The sequence below is a fragment of the Phaseolus vulgaris genome, chromosome 1 (assembly GCF_051622355.1).
Source record: "Phaseolus vulgaris cultivar YP4 chromosome 1, ASM5162235v1, whole genome shotgun sequence".
Lineage (NCBI taxonomy): Eukaryota > Viridiplantae > Streptophyta > Magnoliopsida > Fabales > Fabaceae > Phaseolus > Phaseolus vulgaris.
In genome coordinates this window covers 10,468,098-10,485,609 of record NC_143498.1, presented here as the reverse complement: position 1 = coordinate 10,485,609, position 17,512 = coordinate 10,468,098, and the positions used below count along the sequence as shown (strand labels likewise).

Below are 17,512 nucleotides of genomic sequence, written 5' to 3'. Positions count from 1 at the left end.
ATTGTAGAATTTAGTACATGCACTTACCAGAAAATATACCTATTTATTAATTTATTATTTTAACAAGTTCACTTGGTATTATATTTGATCAAGTTTTAAATAACAGTTAAAAAAAAAACTTAGGATGCTACAACTACTTTAGTATAATGAACATATCGGAAAACTTTTAACAAATATTTAAATTTAGTAAATCATTATTTTAAACTTTTAAGTATACAACAATAAGAAATAACTGTGTAAATATTATAGAAGAACAATATTCAAGTCAATAAGTTGGATGCAAATAAACAATTAATATGCATTATCAAATACTTTCATCTAGTGGAGCATTAGTGACAATCTTCATGGAATTGCTTGAAGAACTAATGAACTCAGACAATGTTGTTTGGTTAGAGCAAATTCTTTCCAATGTTTCATGTGGATATAGAGAAGGTTTTGGAGGTATTTTAAGGTTCTCAATGTCTCCTTCAAGCATTTCGACTACTTTATTAATGGAAGGACGATCATTTGGTTTTAACTGTATGCACCAAAGTGAAATTATCATCATTTTTTTTGCAATTTTCTTCTCTTCCTCTATGACATCTTCCATTTCTATATCTTTCTCTTTGTCAAGTTGATCATAAATCCAAAAGGGAAAATAAAGTTGGCTTGAACGCTCTGCATTGGGGTTTAAGTTTTTCCTCTTACTTGCTATCTCCATCAGAAGCATTCCAAAACTATAAACATCAGACTTATCTGATATTCTTCCAATATTTGTATAAAACAATTCTGGAGCCATGTATCCAATTGTCCCTCTTGCTGCTGTCATAGTCACAACACTCTTATCTATTGGATATAGTTTTGCCAATCCGAAGTCAGAGACTTTTGGGGTGAATTTTTCATCAAGCAGGATGTTGTGGGGTTTGATGTCAAAATGCAAAATTTGCATCTCACAGCCATGGTGTAGATACGAAATCCCATGTGCTATTCCAATTGCTATATTGTATATTGTGTCATAGGTTAAATGCAAATTCTCTTCTCTGGAAAATATAAATTTGTCAAGAGATCCATTAGGCATGAACTCATAAACAAGAGCATGTTTTGAACCCTCAGCACAATATCCAATTAACTGCACTACATTTTGATGATGTATTGTTCCAATTGTTGCAACTTCATTGATAAAGTCTTGTCCATTACCTTTTGATTTTCGTAATATTTTTATAGCAACACAAGATCCACTACACAACTTTCCCTTGAATACAGAACCATAACCTCCTTCACCCAATTTTTCATTGAAACCTGTAGCCATCTTCTTAATTTCCTTGTATGTGTATCGAATAGGCATCAAACTATTTTGCTCTAAATAACTTTCAATATTTTCGTATTGTGACGAATGTCTTCTTCTCCACTTGTATGTCAAAAGAGCAATAAATAATATAGTGCCAACAACATATCTGAAGTATGGTACAACATAGTGTCCCAACGTAATAAATACTGATTGATATACACGGTAATGTTCAAGATTTTGGTTTGGTCCAGTTATTGTTAAAAACAATCCTGTGAATTAATATCACAAATGTCATCATGTTGTAATAAAGAAGGAAAAAAAAATCACACCTTCCTTGAAATAAAAAAAAAAATCACTTGTCAACTTCTATTTATTAATATAATAATAATAAAATCTTTTAACTTTTAAATTTACTTATACTTATTATTATTATTATTATTATTATTATTATTATAATAATAATAATAATTATTATTATTATCATTTATGGTATTATAAGTGCCAATACATTTTTTATAATTATTTTTTATGTTACGTTTTAATTAAAAAATTATTATTTAATAAATAATATATATATATATATATTTTTTTTTATTTAATAAAAAAATTAATTGAATAATTTATTTCTACTCAAAAGAATATATATCATTAAATAAAAAGAATACGTATTTCATAAGAAGAATATATATTTTGATAACTATCTTTAACGTCGTTTTTAATTAGATAAATTTATCTTTTAATAAATAAAAAATATTTTATTTAATTAATTAATTAAATAATATATTTGTACTAAAATATAACTAAATAACTCTTTTTTACTTAAAAAGTAGTAGAAATACATAAGTAATATATTTATCACATGTGTATTCACATCTTGATTATATTCAAATAGATAATTTTATAATTTTATTATTTTTATAGTTTATTTTTATTTTTATGAATAGTTAATTAAAAAATAATATAAATTAGTATATATAAATTTGAAAAAATAGTATTGTAAAATTATATAGCTGTTACTTTTAAAAAAAGAAGTTATTTTTTTTTTAAATAAAGAAAAATGATTCAATTATTTATTTTATTAAATAAATAAATAAATTATTTTTATTTATTAAAAGGTGAAATTTTCCAATTAAAAATAAATATAAATAACTTTTATATGTTTTTAGATAATTTTTTTCTGGTTTTATAGGTAGTTACTTATATACATAGTTAATTTAGCTTTAAAAATGGCTACTCAAACGATAAAAATAGGATAAAAAAATTATATAGCCATTATCTTTTAATAGAGAAGTTCTTTAGTTATTTTAAAATAAATTTATTTATTTTATTAAATAAATAAATATTTTTTATTAATAAAGGGTAAAATTGTCCAATTAAAAATAATTTTTATAATTTTGTAAACAATTGTTTATTATTTTTTAGGTAATGTGTTATATAAGTAGTTATTTTAGTTTTAAAAAATGTTACTAAAGGATAAAACAGTGAATTTGTGTACACTAAAGAGAATAATTATCTTTATTAATTTTTATTATAGGTAATCAAATTTTAAAAAAATATTTCTAAAAGAATGATTTAAAAATTAAAAGAAAATGTATATTTATGTTATTTTAAGTGGGAAAAAATCATATGAACAAACTAAAGAATAAAATCATCTTTTACTAAAGAATAAAATTATCAATTAAAAAGATGAAACTAAAGATAAAAAAATTATTGTGATGAAAAAACTATATCCTTGAACATGAGTGTTCGATTATTGGTAGTTAGTTTAGGGTTTTGTCCTCATATGTTGGTGCTTTTCTTCTAAGCAGCTAGGGTTGTTTTTCTCTCTAGTATTGTAAGATTGGGACAAATTCTTCATGTTTTCAAATTTTTTTTGGGTGTCTCAAGGACCAAGGTTGTTCTTCACAAGCCAATCAATTTTATACGACTCAAGCACAAAAGAAGAATTTTGCACAAGCCTTAAATAATGTTGGTGATATCTTTCTTTTACAGCTGTCTTCTTCTTGCATCAAGGAGATTTGATATTTGTTTAGATTGATGAAGAGGTGTATCTTGCAAATCTTGAAAATAGTGAAAATAACCTTCATGGAAGAATAGTACTATCCAAAGGTGACAAACCTCTTAGTCATATGAACATGAGGAAAAAGTTAGATCTTGCTTGAAAGTCTCTAGGATCTTGGACAGCTATTCATTTGGGAAAAAGATTTTACGAATTTGTTTTTTCTTCCCTTGAAGACATTATAAGAGTCCTAGAAATGAGGTATTGAAACCTCAATTTGGATATCTTGATAGTCTTTGCTTGAACCATACTTTGTGTCATCTTGCATGAAACTCACCAAACCTCAATGTTGAGTCAAAATCCACAGTCTTCCTATGGAATATTGACAACCAAAAACAATTTTCTCTATGGCAAGAGGGTTAGTACTCCTCTTTCTCTTGATGAATGCACCATGAATAAATTTAGAGGGGTTTTGCTAGAGTGTTGGTAAATATTGATATGCTATATGTTTTGCCTAATCAAATTTTGGTGGAAAGACCTGATTTTGCTTTTTTTTTTTTTGCAGATATTGAATTTGAGAAGTTGTCTCCATTTTTTCATCGTGTAAAATGATAGGGTATGATATTTCTAAATGTAGACGACATCCTGATAACCTCACCACAATCAAATCATCTACTGTTTTATCCAAACTTGTTGTAGAGTATAAACTTGTGACTGTCTAGACCAAAGAAATTAATAATGCCCCTCACAAGGAAGTGTTTGGTATCACAGAGAAACAAAATTATGTGATAGAGGTATAGATATATGATGTACTTATTCATAAGGCACAGGTGGTGGAAGTTGAGGGAGTTGTTATTGATCTTAATACCCTTAGTTGAAGCTGTTGTTGGCCAAGTGGAGGTTGGATCTCTTGTTGGTCAAAAGTTTAAGAAATCTACAAAAGAATTATTTGTTGTTGATAATGCTTATGTTGTTGTGGTTGCTGATATAAGGGTTGGTTCACAATCTCAGGATGATATTTTAGTTGATATGCCCTCTTTGGAGAATGTCCACAAATCAAATTATTTGCTACAAATAAAAGACTCCTGAAAATTTTGGTCTTTTTGAAGGAATCTCTCATCTCAAATATGCAACTAATGCAACAAGTCTTAAATTTGTTGATGTCAAACGAGTTACTTCTAAATCTATTTCTCAAGATTTGACCTTGCAAATTGTTTTGAATCTCTTTCAGATGGTGAACAAGAGACTCAAGAGTCATGGTCGCCTATCTTGGTAGTGAATATAGTTGAATCTACCTCGGCTGGCATTTTCTTAAAAGAAGTCAATTTGGTTTCTAAGTTCTACACTAAAAAGATGGATAAGAAAAAAATCATTAAGTGAAGACAATGAACCAGTTCAAACTTTCAGGAGATTGGGACGTCCTTCTAAAGTTGGAGTGAAAGTCCATAATAAGACCTCCAAAACATGTTAACCCAACAAAAAGTGATGTTATGGATGTGCCTCAATATCATAGGATTTTATTACCACCGCTGAATGCAAACGAAGGCCAATCTGATTAGATGTTTGGGATTCAATCGTTCCTCTATGCTATCTTTATGGGAGCTACACATTAGAGAATGTTCTTTTATTTGTCTTCTTGTCTTTTTCTTTTATATTTAAACTCTCAATGTAAATGCTTATGTTACTCTTGAGAATTTTGTTTTTTCTTTACATGAATTTCGTCTAGTTTCCTAATGTTTTTTTTTAATTTATGTTACTTTTCTTACGATAATATATGTTTTCTAACATGAGTTTTATTTTTTTAAAATGACACTAAAGATGGTTAAAAAAAATAATCCTTTATATATAGTGGTATAGATAATATATATATATATATATATTAATTTAATATTATTTTTACAAAAATTATATAAATTTAAATTTTATAATTTTAACATTTTTTTTAATATCTTGTTTACAAAATTATATTATTTTAATGGAATAAAAATGTGGATATGAGTTTTCTTAGTACTAATAAAGGAAGTTGTTAAGTTAACATATAAATAGTCAATAAAAATGAAAAAAATTTACTCTCCTAGAACCTGTAGAGTTATTGGAAGAGTTAAGAATCAAAGTGATTGATCTAATTATAATAAAAAATTAATAATAATGTGAAATTATTATAGTTTATAAATAATAGTTTATAATTATTATAGTGATTGACAAAAATAGTTTATAAATAATATTAGTTATATTTGGACAATTTTTTATAAATATTTTTATAAAAGAAAAATAAAAAGTTAAAAATTAAATCAAATTGTTTATAAATTGGAAATTAAAAATTAAAAAGGTCATATTAAAGAATGTCTAAAAAATAGTTTAAATATAAATCAGTTTTAACTTTTAAATAATTTATTTGATATTTTTATTCATAAAGAAACTTGTTCCATCATACTTATTAATTATAACATATATAAATAGAGGAATAAAACCGTGTGATAGAAACAAAGTAAACTATTTTTCCCCATAAACTATTTTTTGATAGAAACAAAAAAATATATAGAAATAGAGGAACTCACCTTGTATGATACTATCAATAGTCCCTGCAAAATAAAAAACAATATTTGATTTAATAAGTAGTATGACAATTAAAAGTAAAATATTCTTTTATGTAAAGGGTCAAAATAAAAAGTAATGTAAAATCTAGGGAACAATTTGGTGTTTTACTCATTTGTTGCATTGTGTTATATCTTATTGTGAAATCTTTGTTTAAATTTGTTATATGAGTAATCACTTGTCTGGATTAATTAATGTATACGAATACATATATACATATCTTTAAGGAGGAACATGCATGATGCCGCTGGAGGAACTGTTTCACTATATGACTGTAAATTTGAATTTACTTATATTTTAAACTTAATAAAAAAGTTTAAATATTTTTTTCCTCAAATCTAACTCCCTTTTTTATTCATTACATTAAAATAATATTTTGTAGTTACGTAACTTACAAAATGTTATATTTATCCTTCATATACGCATAAGGTGATTTTGGATTTCCAATTTACTGCGATTCTTAACTGTCTAAAATTAAATTTTAAAGACGGTTTTCGACATTTAAACTAGAAAAATAAAATAAATCATGATTTTGGAAAATTTTGAATTTATAGGAAATAAAGATGAAGACTTATTGGTTGATGATGAGTTTTTGGGTTTCAAGGATGATTTGTTTGGTCCTGATCTTCTGGTTTGGGATTTTTAATGTTCGAGTTGTTTTCAATTTTCTTTTGCTTTACTTCCTCTCCCACCTATTTCTTCTTTCTTCCATGATATGTAAATTTTTAGTCACGATTCAGAAACATCACGGTATTCCATATCTTAATACGCCTATTTACCCTAATTTTATTTACCATGTTGTTAACATAATTTATATATATATATATATATATATATATAATTATATCACATAGTGTCAATTGGTTTTAGGTTAAAATCTATTATAGAATTAAAGGCCATAGCTCATTTGATAATTACTTACTAGTAAACTCACCTGGTTCGATAGACAATATAGGATTTTAAAACTCCTTCCAAATTGTTTGAGCTATTGTAGCATAGTGGAATCTTAAGGGGTTTAAGGTCCTATTTGCAATATGACCTAGTTTGTGTCTTTTTTACACCATGACTATTGTATTTGTCTTGCGTAACTCTCTCTTCTTCCTTTCTATTTCTACTTTGATTTGGTCTAGATCGTCTTTTTTTACTTTGCTTTTTGGTCATCTTTGTTTTATTATTCTTTGATATTTTATAGTGAAATTAATATTGTCGGTGAAAATGAGGATTCTTTGAATTTTATTAGTGTATCTGATATTGCAGAACAATTTCAAAAAAGTCTTACTACTTAGTCACAAGCCATAATCCTTAAAAGTTGTGTCTTACTCTAATTCATCAAGTACGTCTCCTATCATTTAAATTTTTGGTTTTGATGTCTCACATTACATGTCGTATGATTAAGTTTTTTTTTTCCTCAAGTTTCGTGTCACCTATATCTATTTCACTACAAGAAAATTATTAAATAAAAATTAATTTTAGAGATAAAAAATAATTAGTTGATATAGTGAATAAATTAGAGATATTTTAGAGACTAAATTTTCTTTTTGTTTCTAAATTAGTTTATATTATTGTTAAATAGTTTCTAAATTAATCTCTAATTAGCTACCAAGGTTTTAACTACCAATTATTTAGATTCTTTTACTAGGTTAAATTACTTAGTTTCCACTAAAGTTTTAGGCAAGTTACAAACCAGTAACATCTCTAATTGTTGCGGTTTCAAACTTGTCAATTTTACTACTTTACCTTTTATCTAAAGCATTTTTTACGTCTCATACACCTTTTTGACTTGGTTCATTATGATGCACAGAGTCCATCTTTGGTTCCTACCAAAGGCAAATCCCACTATTATGTCTCTTTCTATTAATGATCATATTTTCTATTGTTAGGTTTATCTTATGAAACATTGTTATGAGTTTTTTTTTATGTATATGATTAAAAGCAAACATATATAATGTTTTTATTAAATGTTTTCAATGTGATTACACTTCTAATAAATTTTTGTGAACTACTTACCATCAATGGAACCCTTTATCAAACTTCTTGTACTGGTACTCCGCAAAAGAATGGAGTTGTTGAAAGAAAACATTACTACATTCTTGAATCTACTCATTTTTTTTATTATATGATTTAGTTCCCAATGAAACTTCAGATGAGGTTGTTCTTATTTTTTTCCATGTTATTAACCAATTTCCTCTTTTGTTATCTCAGGTATGTCTCCCTTCGAAAGTTCTATGGTTGTGTTTCTTATTACTCTTCCTTGAAAGGTTTTGGTTCTATTTTATTTTTCTTCATCCACAAGTAGAACATAATAAATTGTCCTCTAGTTTTGTAATATGTGCTTTTCTTTGTTATGGGAGTTGTCAAAAGAATTATCATCATCATGATCCTACCAATCACAAACTCTATATTATATTTCTCGTTATGTTGTTTTCCTTTAGCACATACCACTATATTCATTTTCTTCTAACTCCCAAAACTCTACAAGGTCAAAATTGTAGTTAAAATTGTAATTGAAAAAATAGTTTAAAGAAAGGATTTGAGTTCTTTTCGTTATTTCTTAGAGATTGAAACTCATCTCTCTGATACTCATACAATTGATACCCCTATTGAGCTTAGTGTGAAATATACTTCTTTTGATGGTGTCTCTCTATATAACCTCACCATGTATCATACTATTGTTGATATTTTATTATATCCACCCATTACTCATCTTGATATTTCTTATGTTGTTCATGTTGTGAGTTAGTTTCTTGTTTCTCCTACTACAGTGTCTTGGATAATTATTCTTTCCATTCTTAGATATTTTCCTGGGACTTAGTTTCAAAGCTTTCTCTTTCCCTCATCATCTTCCTTGAAGTTTTGTTCTTATTCTAATGTTGATTGGATTGATGACCTTACTCATCATAAGTCTACTACATGTTTTTTGCATTTTTCTAAAAGATTCTCTTATCTCTTGAAAGAGCAAGAAATTAATAAGATAATGTTCCTCTACTAAAGTTGAATATTGTGCCATGACTCTAACCACTACTGAGATAGTTTGGTTGCATTGGCTTCTTTCTATTATGGATTTTTCTCTTTATATAGACCAACCCTTATGTATCATAACAACAAGAAAATTTTTATTCAAATTGCTCATAACTCAGTCTTTCATGAGTGTGAAAAGAAATATTGAAATTGATTGTCACTTCACTCTTCATCAACTTTACATAGAACCATTGCATTTTCTTTCATTTCTTCACCTATGTAGATTGTTGATTTATTTAAAAAATCTCACTTTATCAACATTTTCAATTTTTGAACGACAAACTTTTGATGTTTCATACTAATGCATACTGATTTTAAGAGAGATGTTATATTATATATATGATATAATTACCTTTTGTCCCTACATTTAGGGTCAATATTCAATTTACTATAGTGGTTTTAAAAAAAATCAATTTGGTTCTTATGTTTTTTAAAAGGTGCCCCCCAAATTGGTCATTTCCGTTAAATCCCACCTTACGGCGTCAAGTGATGAATTACGTAGCACACTATATGGCACAGTTGTGCGTAGATGGACTCCACGTACATTTATAATTAATTATTAATTATATTTATTTTTAACCTTTGAATATTATTTCTCCTATGCACAAACCCTAAACCCAAACTCATAAGAAAATTTGGAGAACAGGTCAGGGTGCGTCTGGGGAGTGAGCGTGGGTGGCGAGGTGGAGGGCGTAGTGGAGAGAGTTGCGGAATTCAGGGGAGTTAGGGTTTAGCGGTAGGGAATTGGAAGGGAGGTTTTGGGAGAGCAAGCGGTGGACTAGCTCTTTCACCAGATCTGAAAGCTTCTATCGTTCTTCTTCCTCCATTGTTCTGCTTCTTCACCAACAAACTTTTTCTTTTTTTTTTTGTTAATTTTCTCTATGGATTGTGGATTGAGGGAAAAATAGGAGTGCTTTTCTGATTTTTTATGGGCGGGGAAGTGAAACACAAATGTAAATGCAATAACGCTTTTGGCGTGAGGCCCTTTATTTGTTGAAAAGACGACTGAATTGCAACAGTACCAAATATGGATTGGAACTCAATAATACTCTCTTAAGCAACGATATCCTATCCATTTGAGAAACTTTCTTGCTATGTTTCTGATGATGATAATGAAGGTACGCTTCTGACATTTGGTGCAACCACACTATTGCAATTAAAAAGTCTTAATCCCAATTGCCCACTCACTCATTGCAATTCAAAAAACCATAATACCCGAATTCAAAAAACCCTAATCCCCCAAATGATTTTTCATTAATCTATCAATCCACTCCACTTTGCCACCTCACACAACACCTCATCCCACTTCTCTTTGCCACAAAAGCAACACTTGACGTCATAAGGTGGAATTTAACAAAAATGACCAATTTTGGGTACTTTTTAAAAAACATAAGTACCAAATTATTTTTTTAAAAACCAATATACTAAATTGAATATTGACCCTAAATGTAGGGACTAATAAGGTAATTATACCTATATATATATATTAATTAGTTGGGATAATTTACTCTTTCTCTATTGTAATATTTATATATTTATGTCATTGTTATGTCTAAAATACTTTTTAATAAGATTAATATTAAAAATTCTATTACTCTTCTTTTTCCTATGTTCTTATCTTTATTTCTTGTTAGTTATAGCTGCTAAAAATATCAATAAATAATATTTTATCACTAATTTAAATTTTTAATTAAAAATTGTTAAAACTCATATTTTATAAATTTAAAATGGAAGGGAAAACAGTTTTAATTTAGAAGAATAATATAAAAAAATTCAAATTTAAATTAGGAGATTAAAAAACTATGTTCAAACTTGAAAAAAAAAATGTATTACGTAACAATTCAAACATAGGTACATGATAGTTATGTAGAATGAAAATTAGTTGTTGGTATTACGTAACAATTCAAACATAGGTAATCCAAAGAGGTAGAATTCTTACCTAAAACGTACAGCCCCCACGAAGGCTTCAAAGGTTCTATTCACCCAAAAACAAGTAACAGAGCATCAATATCAGAGAAGCACAAACTCATAAGGAAGAAGTAAAAATAAATTTGGTAGGGTATGTACTTTTCTTACTATAATAAACACTTGTCCAATTAAAAATTCTAAAGTTTTTGTATTTTTTTCTAGGAGATTTTCTAATATCTTGAAAAAGGAAGAACTATTTTCTCGTTTTTCTTTTAAAGTTCAATTTAATTATTATTAAAGTAGTTCTTTCATGTTATTTCTCTTTCTAGAGCAACTATAATATGTATTATGATAACATTTGCTATTCAAATTACTCATAATTAAGTCTTTCATCATCACACAAAACATACTGAAGTTAATTATTATTTTACTTTTCACCAACTTTAACTTGAAATAATTATATTACTTTTCATCAATAATTTTTTTTATCAATAATAAAAAATCAATAAATAAAGTGAAAGATAAGAGAGGTTTCAATTCTTTTTAAAAACAAAGGGTGTGTGCGAAAATTAAGCCCACACTAAACCCAACACTTAGCCTAATTAAGAGAGCTTTTCAATGCATATTGTTAATTTATTTATAAACCCCATTTTATTAAGCATTTTCATGTTTTACTGATAAAATTTTGATAATTTAAGGAAAATGTTACATTATATATATATATATATTAATATTAGTTAAGGATAGTTTAGTATATGCCTTCAATCTTCAGACTTCATTACATAGCTAGTATTAGAAACTTTATTTCTCAATTTTTTCATATGTCATTATTATATTTTGTTTCATTCTTCTCAATCATCATTGTTAAACTCTTCCACAAATAATATTTTTTTAAACTATAATACGAATTTAATTTTTTAATAAAAATCATTAAAATTAATATTTTATAAATAGTTAGAAAACACAATATTAATCACATCATATTTGACACTGTACACACATAGAGATAAAAAAAACATTTTCAAAATGGAGGAAAAAATAATTTTAATTTAGAAATCCAATATAAAAAAATTCAAATTTAAATTAAGAGATTAAATCTATATTTAAACATGAAAATTTGAAAAAAAATGTATAACAGGTAATATGATAATTATGTAGAATCAAAATTGGTTTTTAATATTAAGTACAACTCAAACTAAGGCAATCCAAATAGATAGAATTCTTAAAAAAAAAAAGTCCGCCACCTAGGTCCTCCTATTCACCCAAAAAAAAAAGAAAATATCAAAGATGCACATAAATTACTTAATAATTTTTACAGTATTTACTTACTAAATTAAACTGTTTTAGATGGTTTTGAAATTTTTTAGGGAAATAGGTGGATTGAAACCGAACTATTGTTATAAAATGATTTAGTATGGTTTGATTTCTTTAAATACTATGATTTATAATAATATTTAATAATATTTTTTGATTTTGTGTGTACAATTTTTTTCTATTTTATCTTTAATACTATTTTTAAATTACAATACAAATTACAAAAATAATAAAAAAATACAGTGGGAAAAATAATTGTAAAAATATAACTATTCACATTTTACATATAATTAAATTATAAATATTTGATTCCTTATAATTATATTTTATTATAATATAAATTCAATATGATAAATAATATATCTAATTATTTTATTTTGATGTAATAAAAAGCTCACATAAAATAAAAAATGATTACATATACTTATAAAAATTTATAAGAGAATATAATAAAAAAATGCACAGATAGAGATAGAGTGTTTAGCTAGTAAATATAAAAAAAGAATTAAACAAACTCAAATTTAAAAGAAACATTAAAAACAGAGCCTGAACTGTCCTACCTTCATTGTAGCATTCAAGGGTCTGGCTGGAAGAACTGAAATAGCAGTTATAATAATCTACACAACGACCCTCACAGGCGAGAGGAATCCATGAATGCTCAAATCCATAGAGTAGTGCTGTGTGCATCATGTCATAGAAATATGTATTTGTGTCCAAACCCCTCCAAGATGTGGGAGAAACCAGCTTCACATGACAACCAACTTCAAAGTCCTCTGCAATTAGGTCACCAGCAATAGCGTATATGTAGCCTTTGGACTCCCAATTCAGGCATCCATCAGTATCCACATACTTAAGCTTCCCAATCACTCTATGGCTACAATTCAAAAACACTATATGCTCATAAACAAGTGGCTCAGTACGATAATACCAGTCAACCCAATGAATTGTTTGGTAAAGAGAACTATCCTTGGGACGATAATACCGGTGAAACGGAGGAATTAGTTGGTAAGAATTAGTGAAATTGGATGGAGAGAAGAAATAGCGAGGAAGAGAAGAGCAGTTTGTTTGTTGAAGTCCAGGATCCACCACTCGGATTGTGAAATTATTGTAGTTGATGGCCTGCACATGAAATGTTCCCGAGTACAAAGAGAAGAGCGCTATATTGTTTTTACAAGATAGCTCATAGCCGGTGAGACCGCACCCTTTTGCGTCTCCTTTCAATCGGAATGGATAAGATATGTTGCTGATTTTCCCACAGGAAGAGGAAGGGCAAGCATCTTCTCCATGAATTAGGTGGAGCAGAAACACCAAGATTATCAAAGCTCTCTCTCTCCACATGGTTACGCCCAAACTCTTTTGTTTAAACTTCTACTGCCAACACAATCCAGTCTGATATTTAAAGTGGTCAAATTTCATGTACACAAGAACAGTAAATAAATCAATCAAAAAAACCAAATTTGAGATATAATTTTTTTTTTTGCAACAACTATAGTATAAGTTTTTACTGGAGTCAACTGGTTCTAATTCATGACTGCTTGTAGTAAATCCAGCAAATTGTCAATTATAAAATGATATAAAATAAATAAATAAACAAGTTTTATTATATAAATAAAATTTATATATTTAAAAGTATGTTTTATATAATTATAATTTTAAACCTTTTAAAAAGTCATTAATTTTTTTCTTACAAAATTTATCATTTGTATTTATTTTTAAAAATTAGGTATTTTTTTTTAATTTTATTTAGACAAGTCATTTTATTTAAGCTAGTTGGTTAATTAGATTTAAAATTTATTTTTTTAGATTTTTTTTTATTTCTCAATTTCAACTAGGGTTATATCTAATTTTTTTACAATATTTATTATGTTTAATCAAATATTAGTTATGTGTAATAAATTATGTAATAAAATATTTGTTATTTCATGTTCAATATTTTTTCTTTAATTTGAACTACATAACAAATGAAAAATTTACTCAATAAATAATAAAAAGTGTAATGATTAGAATAAATATTTGCTACATCAAAGTTCATATCCTTTAAATTTGTTTTTGAATTGTAGTTCATTAAATTAATTCTTGACATATGCAAGCAATTCTTGGTTATCTGTTTTGTCTTATTGAATATATGCAACTATGCATACTTACTTTTACCCAAAAAAAAACACAATAGTTTTGGTTGTACACTTCGCCTAATAAGTTTTTATTTGTACAAATAAAGTTGATACAAAGTCTAAACATTTATAATACACATCAAGAATTTATAAATGACTATTCTTTGTATGTAAAGAATATTTGTCTATTTATTTCTCTAAAGAGGATTTCTCTTTAAAGTGTTAAAATCAAAATCTTTTAAAGAACATGTTTCAAGCTACTCCACCCAAACAAATTTTTTGAAAAAACAGAATGACAGTCTTGTGAAGTCAGTTACTTGTCTAGGCTTGATAAATCACATAGCCAAATACTTTTATGCTCTGTTTGGATTAGGGAGTGAAGTTGAGATGATTTGAAGAGAAAGTGTAAACAAAATTAGGGTGTTTGGATTAAGGTAAATAGAGTGAAAAGTGTAGGGAAAGTTTATAAAAGTTTGTGAATGATGTGATGAGTGTAATTGAAATTATATTTTTTAATTGATAAAAATGTAAGTTTATAAATTTACTATTATATTTAAAAATTATTAAATATGTAAACATGAGATATTTTTTGTAAATTTTAGTTAATTAAAATTTTATAAATACATATTTTTTATAAAATCAAATGAAAATCAAAATTATTTTTTTTACTGTTAATATTATTATTTAATAAATTTATTTTAATTATTATAAAAAATGTAATTTATATTTATATTTATTTTTATTTTTATTATTATTGTTTATAATTTATTTTTATTATTATTATTTTTAAAAATGTAATGTAAAAACAAAATTTTAAAAATGTAAACAAAATTAAAATAAATTGTAAATTAAAATAAATAAATAAATTATTATAATTTTTAATATATAAAAAAGTTAAATTTTAAAATGATAATAAATTAATTTAAATTTTAATATAAAATAAAGTACTTTATTTCAATATTTAATTAAAATAAAACATTAACATTTATTCATCATTTTAATTATTTATTTACAAAATGTAATTATTAATAAAAGTAAATTATATTATAAAAGATTAATCTATTAAAAATAAATTTTTTTTGAACTTTCTTCGCAGTTTTAAATAGAAAGTTTAAGCAATGATTCTTTCTCGATTAATGTATTTGTTCTTTTTGAATTTCACGCTTTCCTCTCAATTCTTACTAAATAGTATTTCTGCGTGTTTCTAGGAACCTTAATGCAGAAACAAACAGTACCTTAATGTTGTAGGAAAATCATTTAATAGATCTACCTACTTGAAGGTGGTCAATCACAAGACCAAGAAAATTAAGGGTGTAGAGTGTAATTTTTATTATTAATAAAATTTATAAATTAGTCTTTAAATTAATATTTAATTAGTTTTATAAAAATTTTAACTATCAACTTAGAATCTAAATCATATATATTGAAAAATATAATTACTTTTAAAGATAACTATAGTTTAGGATGTTGAAATTTGCTTATTCTTAAGCTCGTTAGTTTTTTTAAAAAAAATTGAAAGTAAAGATTAATCTTTAATCTTTATGTGTTTCTTGAACAAATTTCAGTTATTTCTTGGAACAAACTTTTGTTATTGTCAAATGCACCATTCACTAGTGTTTGGCTTAAGTTTTCTGTATTATTACGCGTGAAAGATACAGGACAATGTGATCATAGAAGAAATTTCAGACACTATACCCAAACCTTCCATCACACGATTGGACTTGTGTGACTGTGAATTTCGAAGAATTTGATAAGGTGGTCTTGTATACGAGATTGACTCTCACTGCATTATAGTTGTTTGGGGGAGTCAATTCTTGGCACTTAGGGTGTGTTTGGATCCAGGGGTGGTACTGTTGTCGACGACGGAAGTCACAACAGCACCCCATTTGGTTCTATGGTTTGTTGCGGGTGAGAGTGCAGCGAAAGAGAAAGTTGAGCGAATTTGGTTTCTTCTGAAAGGTGAAGAGAAAGTGTCACTGTGCAGTGGAAGTGCCAAATCATCACCACCCATTTCCAATCTTGCCCTCACTTTTTTGCTTTTTTGTTGCTGGATTCAAGAAGCACATGCCTCTGCATGCATGCCAAGTGAACAACAAGATGCGACGTGAACAGCAAGAGATTCCTGACTTGGTTCAGGAATCTATTGACCACCTTAAAGTTTGAGACCTCATGAATGAAGTGGGTGAGAGGTAGGTGTGTGAGGTTCCTGGTTTTTCTTTATAAACGTTGCTTCTGAGTGAAACAATTCACAGATAAGCGAAGAGCAGAGCGAAGCATAGAGTGTGTAGTTGGAGAGATTCGTAAGTGATAGTGTGTGTTAGGGGCTTCATTAACGTAGAGGTTATTCATCTGAAAGTGGTGTGTTCATCTCTGGGTTCATCTGTGCCTTCATCTGGTTCATCTGTGGGTTCATCTGAGGTGAGTTCATATGTTTCATTCAACGGTTAATCGATTATGGGTCAAATATCATAGGCAAAATAATCGATTATGGTGGAATCTGCAAATTTTTCGAGGGATAATCGATTATGTATAGTGTGTAAAATGGGTGATAATCGATTATCTGTTTGGGATAATCGATTATGGTCTTTTTTTAGCCTATTAGCATAATCGATTATGCTTTGATAATCGATTATGTGATGTGTGTGAAACGGGACATAATCGATTATGTGTTTGGGATAATCGATTATGGTCTTTTTTAGCCTATCAGCATAATCGATTATGCATTGATAATCGATTATCCTCTCTGTGTAAGTGATGCCATAATCGATTATGTTCTTGAATTTTTGAAATAAAATTGTTTGTTAATTTATTTGTTTTCTGGTATTTTCAGGTGTGTTGATCTTCCTATAAGGCATCCTATTGCTGTTGTTGCTGTTGTTGAGTGCTTATCTTCAGGTTTTAATTTTTTTTATGTAAAATTATTTTATTTAATTTGTGTTTTATATTTATGATTATGGTTTTGTAATATAATTTGTTTAGAATTTATTTTAGTTTATTATGTTAAGGCTGTTGTTGTAATATAATTTTTTTAGAGTTTAGTTTAGTTAATTATGTTAAGTTGTTACTAGATAGTTAATTAAATATGTTAAGGAGTTTAGTTAATTAAATTAATTTTTTCAGTTGATTTATTGTTTTAATTTTCGTAGATAGTTATTAATTTTTTAACATTTAAGAAAAAAATTTATTTCTATGAAATGAATTATTTAGAGAATGTATACAGAAATTTGTAAATTTTATGTTTTTTATTATATTAAACATAAATTATTAATGTTATAATTAAATAAAAAAAAATGTTGTTGT

At 26.8% G+C, this 17,512-nt stretch overlaps 2 protein-coding genes across 2 annotated transcripts; both read right to left on the bottom strand.

Moving 5' to 3' along the window:
- Positions 1-291: 291 nt before the first annotated feature.
- LOC137813503 (rust resistance kinase Lr10) lies at positions 292-1,429 on the bottom strand. The gene has a single exon (XM_068615792.2). It carries the CDS (start codon positions 1,322-1,324, stop codon positions 305-307), a length of 1,020 nt encoding a protein of 339 aa, XP_068471893.1. The 5' UTR covers positions 1,325-1,429; the 3' UTR covers positions 292-304.
- LOC137813504 (uncharacterized) lies at positions 1,350-13,453 on the bottom strand. Its single transcript, XM_068615793.2, has 5 exons — positions 12,662-13,453; positions 10,819-10,854; positions 5,825-5,848; positions 1,475-1,536; positions 1,350-1,433 (listed from the first exon to the last, which is right to left on the bottom strand). The coding sequence occupies exons 1-5, from the start codon at positions 13,437-13,439 to the stop codon at positions 1,350-1,352; spliced, it is 984 nt and encodes a 327-aa protein (XP_068471894.2). The 5' UTR covers positions 13,440-13,453.
- Positions 13,454-17,512: the final 4,059 nt, after the last annotated feature.